The following is a 14,678-nucleotide window of genomic DNA, read 5'->3' as shown; positions in this document are numbered from 1 at the left end:
TAAATAAATTGACACTTTTTGCCTTGTGCTTTACTGAAGATATTATCTTTGTAATTGAGCATAGTCTCAGCTTGTATGTTCTCTGATTTTGTCTGTTTTCAACAATTCATGAGAGAACACTTGTAATAGCCACTCTCAATTTTGGTCATCGCTGTTCGCCCATGTAGATGTGTGAGGGCTGGGCGGGTATATAGATTACATAGTTGACTTTTGCCATTTAGCTCATCTCGCCAAGACACTACTAGTGCAGTCATGCACTCAAACAATTCAGGTGGGGCCAGTTAAGAGATGTTGGCCTTGCGGCCTCAGAGGGGAGTGGACAAGTTGGATCAGTCAGGAGGCAGAGAAAAATAGGCTTTGGCGTCTCTAGGTAGTGTTTCCATGGTTACCAACCTCTTCCATTAATTTATCCCGAGGTGTGGTGCCTCAGGAAGAAAGAAAATCTCCTGTGTGATTTTGTGGTAGATAATGCTTGCAAGCAACGCCGTATGTTATTACAACCCTTAGCTTATGGCCTAGACACAATCTGCATGTGTCCTTAGTGTATCTTTATGCTGATTAAAAAGGAACATTCACAGCATAAAGTTAATCATGCTAAAAGGTGTTAAATGGGGCTATTAGTACTGCACTTTTATTTGTAGTTAAAATCATTAATACGTTTATGCATTTAGTAGATGCTTTTATCCAGAGAGATTGCAGTGCAATTGAAGTATACATTTTTTTAGTCCCTGGTAAAAATAGATTTGTAGATTTTTGTGAATAATGAATGTTCCAATTAAGTGGAAGTCTGCATAGTTTTCAAGCCAACGATTATGTCTAAGGATTTAAAGTCCCCATGAAATCAACGTTTTTGGCTTTAAGTATGCATATGTATAGCTCTCCTCATATTTTTTTCTCCTGTAGATTAATCCCTCCATTGGCTTCCTCAATTTTATTAGTCACGATAGACGTTTGCAAAATGCAATAAAGGGATACTTCACCCAAAAATTCTGTCATCATTTACTCACCTTCAAGTTGTTCCAAATCTGTATAAATCTCCTTGTTCTGATGGACATAGAGAAAGATATTTGGAAGAATGCTTTATAACCAGACAAATTTTTTCACCCATTGACTAACATGGTAGTCAAAAGTGCCCCAGAACGTTGTGCTATCCTACATTCTTCATTCACATTCTTTGTTAATTTTTCATACTATGGGAGTCAAATGGGATAAGATCTGTTTGGTTATAAGTATTCTCCAAATATCTTTGAAACAACTCGAAGGTGAGTAAATGATGACAGAATTTTTTTATTTTTGGGTGAAGTATCACTTTAAGGGCTGTTCACATTATAACGATTACAACAACTATACAAATAAAGTTTAAAAAAATCGTTCTTCATTTAGGAGAATAGCAGGGTTCACATCACAACTATAACGATAAAGATACTGAGAACGATATTGTTGGGATCACTTTCAGAACTATATTTTTCAGCTAGTGAACGATAAAACATACCATTAAATAGTCTATGGCGGATCTCTAATTTGCCTATTAAGGAGAGCGATGGAGGTTTTACGTCTGAATTAAAGACAGTCGGAAAGCGGTGTGTTTATGGCTGTATAGTAATAATGTAACGTTTACATAAGTCAGAGAAAGCTGGCAAAATATATGCTGTACATCACTACACAAGTGCACCTTCAACTTTAAGAGAGAGCTCCAACCTTTGCTGTCATATTTTGGAGAAAAGACGTGCGGGAATAAAAACGAAAACATTAGGAGAAGGTCACGTACAGTACATTCATTTTAGTGACTGGGAACTCCGCAGCGTGTGAGCTTGTGTGGAAACAAATATAGTTACAGTTATCGTAACAATTATCATTATAATGTAAAAAGTCCCTTTAAGGATTTAAACTTGTGGGCTCCAAAACTTGAACAAAATTCACATTAAGAAGACATAAGCATTCTAAAATTTCTACCAATATGGATCAATATCATTAAAAACTTCAGCTTCTCATTAGATACCAGGCTGTAAGATAAACTAAACACAGCTATTTTAAAAGGGTAAGGAGCCAGTCAATATGTCCTGCCCAACTTCTTGTTCCAGAGGAAATTATGTCAACGCATCAAACAAAGATGCACACTTCAGTGGGTCATTAAATACGACAGATGCAAGTCAGACATGTAATAGACTAAGACTGTGCTAAAACTAGAATCTTCCTCTAGAATCAAAACAGATTATAGAGCTTGTCTAGAGCAAAACAATAGAATCAAGGCAGGTCAGTTTTAGTTGCTTTTCATAGTTCCTTTCACCAAACCCTTAACAGAGAAGTGAGAAATACTGACACACTTTTGGCACTTGATGGCCGACACCGGTGTCAAAAACTCTGACTTTCTGTAGTGACTGTGTGAAGTATATTTCAAAGGTGTTTCTCAAGGATTTTGTGCTGAATTTAATTAACCCTGCCAAAGTCAGTTGCCAAAATTGTTAGAGTGCCATTGGACTCCTGCCTTTGAGCTCAGTGGGTTATCATTTAAGACACTCGGTCTGAGCCCCTTGGTTATGTCATTCTCAGTATCATCCAGACTCAACTGTGTTTCTGCAGACTTTGGAGGAACCACTTTGGAGGAACAAATGCAGGTTGTCTCCAAGTGCTTATGAACTCACCGACTCTCAAATCATGTGGATGCTTTTGTTTGTGCATAAAATCTGTTTACCAATGTTTGTACATAGATGTTTTAGCAACACTCAAAAATCACAAGCCTTTGGTCTATCAATATACTGTAGATATATTGGCCATGCATTTGCTTTTATAGAATAATCCGAATTTATGATCAGTTTTGGATGAAAACCTTTCCTGCATTGACTCGCATTGAAATGCTGCATTTCTTGTACTTGTAGCTGGTGCATCTATATACTTGGTTGAGCTAACAGTTTACAATTTTGCCATGAGAAAGAGCAAAACTGATGGAAGCAACATCTTAGAACAACCCTTAACAAGAAATTAACCAAGACTTTGATTCAAGACTTCCTTCCTTGAGTCATTAGAGGATTATGGCTCTGAAAGGACATTCCGAATATTAAACAGAGCGCATTCAAGTTCGTACTCCCCCTATGAAGCCCAATCCCTAATGCTGGAGGATTTCGGAATAAATCCAAGTCAAAGACTTTCCCATAAAACTATGAAGGAAATGAAGGAATTCGCTAAAGTTGGATAATCCGATGTGATGAGTAAAGTCGCCGAATCAAGGCAGGCCGGTGGGTTGAGAAAGGAGCCACCAGCTCAAGTCTCACAAACTTTGCTTATATGTCCTATAATATCCTGCTTGTCCTGTTGTGGTGAGAGAGGGATAAAATCTAGAGCTGACCAGCTTTCCATGTGCCTGAGCCATCTGTTTACACACAGCACGTTGGCTTGCCCTTCAAAAACAGACTCTTCTTTTTACCGTATCTTTGCTGTTTTTTCTAGCGAGGTCATAACAACTTGCAAAACAAGTGGGGGCAATCATCCTTTCTGTTCTCCTACATATTTCTTGCTACATCCAGGCATTTATCTTAAAAACGTTAAGATAGCATAGTTAACATAAACTCTGAGAGTCAATGAGACGAAATGGAGAAAATGCATTGCCACTTCGCTCACATGGTGTCCCGTGTCACCTCTGAAAGGCTATGAACGTTGAATCAACATGATGTGGACAATTGTGACATGTTTTTTAAATGAGGCCCATGGGGTTGATCCAGTGCAATAAACATCTGGGAAGGTCAAGATGCTGACGTAACTACTGTATCACACAAATCTCCACTAATTATTTGCCTCTGCCACATCACGTCGCCAGGCTCTAAATGCATCATAGTGCATGCAGTTATGTGGGCTCGAGGACACAACTCTTTGAAAACACTGCCATTAATCATTGACATGATTGACATCATTGATTTAGATGTGTGTTTATGGCAATTAGGAAAAGGCTGCTATGATCCAGACTGCAGTTTAACATGGCATCTCCAAAGTATAGTTTCAAAGAATCGTATAGGAGAAACAGGGTTATATACCACCGCAATCACAACGTACAAGTGCATGTTACACGTGCATGTTAATAGCTGCTTACTTCACTCATCCTCCCACCTCAACCTCTGCATTATTTCCCTAATTAGGTCCAGAGAGGCAATTCAAGTGCGGAGACTCAAGTAAGAGCCAAACCTGTTTGCCTTTAATGCTTGCATAGATTATAAGTCTGTAAAGGTGTGAACATCTTAATTGTTCACTTTCTTATGTTTATAAATAAGTTAATTAGGTAGAGTATATATAGAAAACTTGACGCATTTTAGCCCTGTGTCAGTCACCGTAGTGATTCAAAAGAGAAGGGTGGAGTGACCTGTTGGTTGTAATTGGCAACCTCACCCCGAAATGCAACTACATTTCATACGCTGGACCTTTAACTAGTAAAGCTCTGTAAAGATACAGAATTTTTACAAGGTAGGAATTAATGGGATGGAGTAGGTAATGTAAATAAAATTGGGTCGGAAAGGATAGAGTAGAGAATAGCTTAGAGAAGGAAGTTGGTTGAGAATAAATGAGATATCGGTAGAGAATGGGTACGGTGTTGGGTAGAATTGGTTGAGAATATGTTGTAAAATACTGTTTAATGTTGCTGCAGACTCTTTGTAATAAGAGTTATCCCTCAAAAACCAATAAGTCCTCATCTAAATTTCAAAATAATTGACTTAAAAGTCATTCAATGTCCGTTAGGTTAGGGATACCCAATTAAACCCTTGTATCCACTGTTTTACTGATAAGAGCTCTGGGTCCTTCTGCTCATCTTTCAAAAATATAATTAACAACACTCGTTAATACAAGACACTTGACATATTAAGCTCACAGACAGGCATCTGTTAATAAACATCTGTATAGCACCATCTGTATATCAGCGCTGCTGTTTTGTAAAGCTTGTTATCAGAGGTTAGATTTGTCTTCATCTTAATATTAGCAGGGGGTTAACGTTAGTACTGTTATTGCTTTTCAGTAAGTTTTCGCTCTTCTTTTATGCATTGAGTTTAAGGCAGTTCTCTCCAATAAGCTGCCACTTTCTACGGCACCCAAAGGAGAACGACAGAACCAGCCAGACAAAAACAGCTTTGATTAGAAAACTTAGCAAATTCACACAGTCCTCTGTGAAGACAGTCTAGTGTGACTACTTCAGTGTTGCCACACCAGATTAGCGGGTAATTCATTGAGCCTTGACTAATTGAGAAAATTATTCACCGAAATCAAAAACCCTGTGCAGCAGTGGCCGATCTTACAGTAGTAAACCATGTAGGGATCAATTCCCATGTCCCTCTGTGTGGGTTTTGTGGACTCCAGGTTACCATTAATTCTCTCTTATTGGATTGCTCTGAAATTCTGTCACTCTTCCATTTCAAAGAATTGCACGGAGCTTCCCAAGGTCTCATGCTTTATTTGTCACAGGCTGAAGGTTCTGCGTTACAACGGCAGTCCGTCAGCTGTGTGGTGAACAGATGTGCTTTCAAGGATGTTTGCGGCATCATTCAACATAACTACAAGGAGACTGAGTGGCGTTTGCTAATTATATCATATTGACGTTATTGGACACATTTTCAGGATAGTTGTCAGAACTCTAGTTCAGTTTTTTTGGTGTTTCAGTATTATTTTTATTATTACAGTAGTTGTATCTTTAGTGTATGACTAGTTGTCTTTAGTACTGTATATAGTCAACCATATCTGAATGTAGAGTATTTCTGTCTAAGTTAATTTTGTTTACTTGTTTACCCGACATCTACATGCATAAAATGATATTGAGTTGTAGTGTGGGAAATAGAATTCACAATAAAATACTTATAAAGAGGGATACTGTGACAAGCAGAGCGGGACTAGGGACAAGTCTTGGTCTTTCCTCTGTAAGAATATTGTTTTAATTTTTAAATAATTGTTTATTTTATTTTAGTATTTTACTGGAACTTAACGTTCATTTCAAATGTTTAAATGATTAACTAAAGTCATCAGAAAGTTATAAGTTATATAGATCTTTATTCATTTTTAGCAAAAAAAGAATACTATTGCCATTCACACAACAACTGGCATGTTAACGGACAAACTGATTGGGGAATTTCATACATAGGGGTTGCCATGGTGACCAGTGAGCATCAATTCTACGGCACTATGGAACTCGCCAGCTAAAAGCTTTACCGGACACAAATGCACCATGTTAAGGTCCCTGCGTACCCCATAACTATCTATTCTTCTCAGTCCTGTCGTCAAGACCCTTTTTGTTTTGTTTGTGCTGTCAATCATAAATGTGACAAGCTCTAATGCATTGTGTATGGATGACTGTGTTTTGCAGAGACAAAGGTGGCCTGCACTTTTAAGGGAGTGGAGTACCATGATGGCGACATGTTCAGGATGGACGCCTGTCGCTTTTGCCGATGTAAGGGAGGAGTATCTGTGTGCTTCACTGCGCAGTGTGGCGTCCTGCACTGCGAACGCTACTACGTACCCGAAGGAGAATGCTGTGCCGTCTGTGAAGGTTAGACAGTTTCAACTGTTTGTGGTTGGAAAATTCATATAAGGTATTTAGGCAAAATTAAAGTAGGCATTATGTGTGCGATTCAACCATGCATAATCTACGAATGAAATAATAACAACGCCATGCTTAATGCTCTTAGGCCAAACAAATTACAGATCAGAAACTTAACATATTTACAGTCTCTATATATCAACTGTACACACCTTTATAAAAAATTATTGAACAATCTTTAGCATATGTCTCATGCCTTAGGGTTGTTTTATTGCTAATGCACTGGTTATAATTGATCATAACCTGATTTCTTAGAATTTTAATGAAAAGTGTCATCCAAGCCTAAAACTGGATGCTAAAGCAATTACGATGTGACTGTTTTATTAACATCACGGAAGATATTGAGCATTTCATGTTATGTGATAAGGAAAAAAATTGAGGATTGGACGTTCAATTTGCAAGATAAATACTTTGTGTGTTGTGAATTCAATGAGCATGCAAGGCTAATTAGTTCAGGGATCTGTTCATTGTTTTATTTTGCAGACAACCTTTAATAGGCTGCCTGGGAGCATGTCATTTCGATTGCCATGCCTCTCTCATGGGTAGATTTTGTTGTCCAATACATTATTCCTTGGTATTTCCACTTCATGTCTTCAGATTGTGGTCATGTTGAGATTAGTTTGCAAGTTATTTTGCCGTTATGGAGTTAACTAAAGTGAAACTCCCCCATTCCCCGTAGCTTCTCTCCAGAGTATTACTGCAATGGATTAAATAAATTGCCCAACTAAAGCTTACAAGAATTTTTAGTCTATATGAACAATCTATAAGTTCATTGATTTGCAGGTGTGGTTCACTGAAGAGATACATTTCTTAAACCAAAGTAATGATGAGTAACACTTGGTTGTTGAGGTAGAGAGATTTATGTCCCCTCCATTTAACCCTTGTGTGGTGTTTAGGTGTGTTGGATCCATTTTCAGTGTGATTCAATAAATTTTTACCTCAGATATTTATATTCATTCATGCATATCATAGAATTTTCTAAAACCAATAGCACCTTTGTCATAGATGTGATTTACCAGAGGTAAAAAAAAAAATATTAATCAAACATGCTATCTATATCTACCTTTCCACCATTGGCCTTGACCATTGCTTAACAATTCCGTTCCTTGCTGATCCAGGACAGCAATGTGCGTATGTGGTTTCATTTTGTACTCATTTTTGTACTAATAAAAAATCAAGGACTTACAGATTTGTATTACATACCAAGAACTGTCAGCCTACCGTCAGAGTTTGCAGACAGAATAAGATGTAAATAGCCATCAAGTGTTGAAGAACGATAATTTTTTTCTGTTATTAGACTCCCTTTTTACCTGATTTGTTGTTACTTCACTCACATAATGCACTAGATTGAGAAAAATTTGTTACCAAGCAACAGGTGATGGACCAAGCCTGATTTGTAACGAAGTCTGGAAGTCATGCCTCTTGGCGGTCATGTTTCGATGGCTCTGGGCAGCTATTTACGTTACAGCATCATAGTCCCCAGTCCTATCTACTAGAATGGGGAAAAGGAGATATTTATAAAATCGCTTACAAAAATCACAATTAAACAGCATATTTCCGTAATTAAACATGACTTGAAGTGTATCATAAGTTTGGTTTCCCAAGCTTGAATTGCGCTAAAAATCACCTTTTTCGAGGTAGGCGAGACTTCCTTTGCTAGAGCGGTCATATTGAGTGTTGCATGGACCTTTATCACATTTCCTGAATCTGGTAAGCGAAGCAGTCTGTCGCTTTTTCCGGTAGCATAGCAACACAGTTAAAACTAATGCCTGAATCCACTAACCAGAGGTTTTACTGCAGCACCCAGCTGCTTTTAAGTTGAACATTGACCTCCTTACCTCAGTTTTCACCATTTCTTAACACAAAATAATTGAGGAAAACATAGATGAGATTGATACTGCGAAATTAAGTGCCTTTCTTTTAAAATAACATGCGGAGGTATGCTTGTGTGCAGTATGGGCTTTGAAACTGAGGATGTTTATCTATTTAACTTGCTGAAATGTTCCTATAAATATATTTCCCATCCAAATGCACATTTTGGATAATAAATACATTAATATCCTAAGCTTCTAACAATCCTGGGTTTTCTCTTACTGGCCATATTTCATTTGAAAGGAATATGACTGATAAACACCCATTATGGAAATTACACATGGTTTTATTATAGTGAAAGTGTTGTATATATTTGTAGTAAAATCATGGGTATTTTATAGTGCTTGGTCATTTTTTGTAAGAGCAGAAGTGCTTACGTGTTGTTATTCCAGTCCTTAGAATTGCTGAATGCATGGTAACTGACTAACAGAAACGTAACGATAATAAAGACTTAATTCATCTTAATGAGTAACTCGATGACAGCTCGACTACATTGAATAAATGAATTTTGTGTATTTGTGAATGAAAGTCATTTTACTGCATGTAAATGAAAAATAACATCCATAAAAAATATTTAATACAAATAAATACACATTCTAACTAATTAATTCTAACTCTTATTCATCACACTACAGCACACTGATCACTAATTTGGAGGATTGTCACCATCTGATGAAATAAACATGCATGTTGACCAGTCACTGCTTTCACAGATCGGCTTTGCTGGATTAATACTTCAAATTCGCTTGAGTTTGTAAAAATCTGTTCACAGGAATTATCAGAATATCTTTCCTCCTGTCTCTGAAAATATATGGATTTTGAAATAATTTTGTGGACACTCGTTATAAGAGGCATTTATTCAAATATGTGATTGCAGCCTAGTGTAATAAACATAACCAGAAAAAGCGATACACTGCTTCGATAAATCACTTCCGGTGTTCAATTCCTCTGTGATAAGGTCTAGTCCTTGCCATTCATTGTGAGGTAGTGGCGCCTCTTTGATGGTTAGGGTCAGGTGGCGAACCGGCTCAATTGTAACCATTCCTCACCGTTCTTAGAACCGCTCTGTGAGTGATTTTGCTGAATAATGCTGTTGGTCCAATAGACCTGCTACCACTGCGTGATTAACAGAAACATGAGCAATATGCTGGGGTTAAACAGTTAGCTAATATATAAACACTTTTTTCAAGATTTCACAAGAGATGCAATGTAAGTGTTTGAGCTATAAGCAGTTCAACACTGATTTAAAACTTAACCAAAAGTCTTTGGATTATAGCTCTGTGGAATTAAAATGCACATCACTCATAATGTTCTACATGTCTTCCATCCCCTGAATGTTTGTTTACCAAATACTTTGGCTAATTTGATTATTTTCAGGTACCGGTAACAGTGTCGTTCCACATTTCACAATGTTTAAATCCTTTTTTACAGAATTCTCCATTACCCCAGCCCCCATAATCAATGCAATTGATTATAAAAAGAATGCTGTCTGTTGTCTCACCTTCTCCTTACTGTTTCCACACAGACCCTATGTACCCAGTACTGAATTTCGCTGGCTGCTACGTGAATGGGCAGATTCTGGCTCATGGAGACCACTGGCGTGAAGACGATTGCACCTTCTGCCAGTGTGTGAGTGGAGAAGCTCGCTGTGTGGCGGCCGCCTGCGGCCACAGCTGCCTAAACCCTGTTACAGTGCCAGGAGAGTGCTGCCCCGTGTGCGAGGGTGAGGATTTCACATATTTTATTAATAAAGTTAATCAAATGTGACCACTTATTTTCCGTAAACTTCAGTTAAATTTGTAATTTTATTATTCTTTTTCTTTTATTTTAAGTTGCAAAATAAGTTTAATTTATTTTTGTTTCCGTTTAAGTTTAGTTTTTATATTATTTATAATATTTATGATGCCCGAATGATTGCCTGTTGCTTAGACAACATTTCTCAATTTAAGATTCGTTAAGATTTTTATGTATTATTTAGGCAAATACTATATTTGATTTTAATTGATAGAAATGTTTAGTAAAATATGTTTTGTAAAATAATTTTAGTTTAAATGAACTATTAACAACCTTGGCAATTTGCATTTCAAAGGATGTATTTATAAAAAAATTCATTAAAAAAACAATATATGTATTTTATTACAAAACAACAGAAAAATTCCAGTGATGAGACAGTTCTGAGCAGTACTTTTGATTATCTGCAATAAATCAGATCTCTCAACCCAAGTGTAATTATTTATACACTATATACATAATGAAGTTATGAGCTGTGCTTGCTAAGACAAGGATCAATATTGCTATTACTCATGCTTATTTGATGTGTCAAATCATACAGCTTGTTGAACTGTCTGCTAGACAGAATATCATAAAGATTTGAGATTAGGCACCCTATAAGGTGCTAAGATTTGTGGGTGGTAAACAAAACCACCCACAAATCTTAGCACCATCCCAGTGACTTTTGCATGCGTCATTCACTTCTTCACTTCCCATAAATGTAGTTTTAAAAATTCTCTCTATTGTTCTTCTAGCACACAGGTGCATGTTTTTGACTTTCCAGTCACACACTGAACGTGTAAATAATCTACAAGACTGTGAGAGCAAAGGCAGGCAGGTGCATACCTCGATCTCTCACCATCTTCAACCCCCAAACCCAACCTAAACATCTCCACGTCCTCATATCCCTTCTGCTTCACGTTTTCCCTCTTTTTTACTGTCATGCATTGGTGCACTCGAACCCCTCTGTGTGTTTTTCTCTATCAGACCTCAGTGCTCACCCTCACTATCAGTGGAATTTCATATCACGATTGCCGCTGTGTTTTTCACACTGTGCCCACAGATCTACAGAGGTCACCCCAGGGACTTGCTGCAGCTGGCTGGGTTGTTTGCTCACTGTTTGTTGCAAGTGAAAGCTTTGCTTCATTTTGGTATGTCATCATGAGCTTTGATTAATCAGCACGAGGTATAGACGCACACCTTTTTTATGTAGAAATGCAGATCATTTCTCAGGGGCATGGACTACATTCCTCAGAAGAGAGTTTGTAAAGGTTATTTCAAACACACATACAGGAAGAAGTTAGCGAATGATAGGCAGAGTGGCAGGTATGTTGGGTAATGAATCTCTCTAGGGATTGGTTGCGTGCAGACTGATGACATCACATTTTCAAAGAGCTGGGAAATATAGATTTTCTCACAGCTCTGTTCGCCGTCTAGATTTTCCAAACGTAAAAAGTGCATGACATTTCTTCCTTTGTTGCTCATATAGACTCGGAGGAAACCTTGTTTAGAGCGATTAGCAATCTTATCAACGTCTTCTAAATGCCAGCCTGACAATACGCGTGTAGGAGGCTATGAAAAAACGCAATAAACAACCCTAGGTTTTTGTGGCTGTGGGGGCGAGATTCCACCAAATGGCGTGTTGGTTATGATCAATGTCGTTCCAGTGGAATTGAGTCACAGCAGGGGTAATAGGATTCCTGTGTGTCTCATCTACCCCCGGCACCTTTAACCTCCTTCTAATTAAAGATGCAAGCAAATCAAGCTCCCGTCTCATGCTCCAGCTCTGTTTATCCATGAGAGCTGTGTCTCAAATGTGGCGGGAGAAATTCTTGCTAATTGCTCATTGCTTGCACTACCATTGCTCATAGTAAGCGGAAATACAGCTGCAGATTTTGGCCGGGTCCGAAATTTCACCCCATACCCTCATTCAATATTCCGTACATTAGTTAACTCATATAGTCAAGGATAATAGATATTAATTCACTACTGCCATTACTATCAATGGGGAGGAATTTCAACGCTCAATGTGGCCGCTTTAGCGGAGGAAGTCCCATCTCAGTAATTAGTATTTAGTATTAAAGCTTAGGAAAGCTTATGGTACAGTTGATGTATTTTTTGTTGGTTGGAAATATGCTATTTAATTGTGATTTAGTCAGCGATATAAGAAACACAGAATTACAGTATATGTCTTCCTCCATTAGAATAAATAGGACTGTGGTCTTACTTTGACTGAAATAGCTGCCCAGAGACATTGCAAACATGGCCATAAACGGACTTTGATATAGTCTACTTGAAGAAGCAAATTAAACAGGCACCATCTTCTGCCTAGATGCAAAAATTCATGCAGAGCAAGCATCAAGATGGACGGCTAGCAGCTAGCCATAAGTGTACTGTACATTGGTTGTACACTCAGTATAGCAAAGCATCATAGGGTTGAATAAGTGCACTCAATAATTTCCATTAATAAGTACACAACTAAAAATGGATGTCCCCTCAAACAGTGTATTACTAGGGTATAGTGGTCTATTTCGGGCAAAAACATTGCTTTTAGCAATCACCCAGACCATGCTAGCAAATGCACATTAATATATAAAAAAACGTAGGGCGTTGCAGCTCACGTAAGATTTTCTGTTCTCAACCTCTATCAGAATGCAAACAGTCTTATAGTAGCCAATACGACTTTAGGTCATTTGAACAGGCTGGGAAAGCAAGAGCCTGGGGCGGAAAGCATTGCAGGGAGCACAGAGGATGGACAGAACATGACAGCATCACATCTGCCTTGCCGCATGAACGGCACACTCGCGTTCACCTATCATCAATTAGACTTTTATAAGTCTGTCGGGCGTTGAAGCAATTAGAGGTTTAGATGGGTTTGCCAGACCGTGGAGAGCTCTCGTTGTGGTATCGGGGAGAAGTGAGAGGGTCCAACAGTATGGCTTTCCATATAAAGTTCTGTACACATATTAGCGCCACTGCATTGCAACCGGATCTGAAATATAGCGCTTTCTCTTTATTTGAATTTGCTCTGCTTCTCTGGGCAGTGCAGATCTAGATCAAAGGCAGCATGTCGGCCTGCTCATCATCACGGGCTGCAGTAAAAGGTTATGCGCAGGGAGAGGGTTGAATGCGAAAATGTTCAAACACTTTAGAATTTCATCCCACTGTGACGACTAGGTGACTAACCGCTTTGTGTGTCAAATGAATTCATGACTCTGAATTTGCTTGGTGGATAGAGTAGCAAAACCAGGAACGTGGTCTCGTGTTCTGTGACGAAGGGGGGTTTGCTAAACATGTCTTTACACAGCTGGGTTTATGGGGTCTGGGGTCCAACCTTATAATTTTGTCCTGGCACCCTACTGGTAAAGGTGTAGTTTAACTAAAATATAAAATTAGACTTCAAATACTTATGTAACTTTACAATAAAAAAATGAGGGGTTATTTCAACCCAGCACTGGGTCAAAAAGGACAAACCAACAGTAGGGTTATATACTTATATTGAGTTGTTTTTTAACTGAATATGCTGGGTTGTTTTAACCCATTGTTGGGTCAAATATAAACACTTTCTGGGTTCATTTTAATTGGACCTGTACGGCAGCTGGAAAAGTCCTAAGAACTAAGGTTGTTTGTGATGCTGGGACACAAAACAATAAAACCCCATTTGTTGCTAGATCCTGAGGAATGATATCCTGCACTCCCCTTAGGGGTTGTTGATACCCAGGAACTGAACTACCTCTTCTTATCACACCCCTCCCCATCATCTCTTCAGGACCTGATCACTGGGAAAATGCTTACGCTTTATACTGTGTATCATTTATTGTCATAGTATGAAGTTTTGATGATTCATGTTTGGTATTGTTTTAAAGGTCATGGTGCGATGGGTTAAAAGGTCTAGTTCTTTCAAACCTAACAGAGAGTATATTGAAACTTTTTAACTTTTTAATCCATAACCTGCACTCCTTAAAGAGGTGTGACTTTCACAGGGAATCCTATTTACAGATAGATTGAGATCTCATTTGATGCTCTCTTCAGTCACGAGAAAACAAACAAACCAAGTTTCTCACTGACCATTGGCTTTGTTACATCTGGGTATATAAGGTGCATTGGCAAAAGACTCAGAAAGCTTCTGTAACCAGAACATCCCACATTGCAGCTTTTATTCTACTATGTTGATAATCTTTGCTTATTAAATTAGGAATTTCTTTGTATGTGCATTCTATGATTTTAATTATTGTTGTGCCTGCCTGGTATAATAAATTGTTATTGTTAATATTATTAGAATTCTTCAAAGTCTGTTTTTACCAGTAGATTGAAAGGAACCTGTTCTGTTACCGCAAAATCGATGTGTCAGGATAGGATGGACTAGTTTATACTAGACTTTAAATTATAAATGGTGCATTACTAAAGCTCACGTGTTACAGATTTCCACCTATCATCTGGCTTAGTACGTTGCATGATCGTGACTAAAATA

The 14,678-nt window shown here is 38.1% G+C and overlaps 1 protein-coding gene across 2 annotated transcripts in view; it reads left to right on the top strand.

Annotated features, from left to right (window-relative positions):
- The window catches only part of crim1 (cysteine rich transmembrane BMP regulator 1 (chordin-like)), a 190,316-nt gene that overhangs the window by 123,943 nt on the left and 51,695 nt on the right, over positions 1–14,678 (top strand). For both annotated transcript variants that reach the window (XM_056767338.1, XM_056767337.1), the window contains 2 exons: positions 6,332–6,514; positions 9,963–10,160. In XM_056767338.1, coding sequence (XP_056623316.1) covers positions 6,332–6,514; positions 9,963–10,160 — 381 coding nt within the window. The remainder of the gene's footprint in view (positions 1–6,331; positions 6,515–9,962; positions 10,161–14,678) is intronic.

Source organism: Triplophysa dalaica, chromosome 15 (genome assembly GCF_015846415.1).
Source record: "Triplophysa dalaica isolate WHDGS20190420 chromosome 15, ASM1584641v1, whole genome shotgun sequence".
Classification (NCBI taxonomy): domain Eukaryota; kingdom Metazoa; phylum Chordata; class Actinopteri; order Cypriniformes; family Nemacheilidae; genus Triplophysa; species Triplophysa dalaica.
The sequence above is the reverse complement of the archived record's forward strand: the minus strand, read 5'-3'. Positions and strand labels throughout refer to the sequence as shown.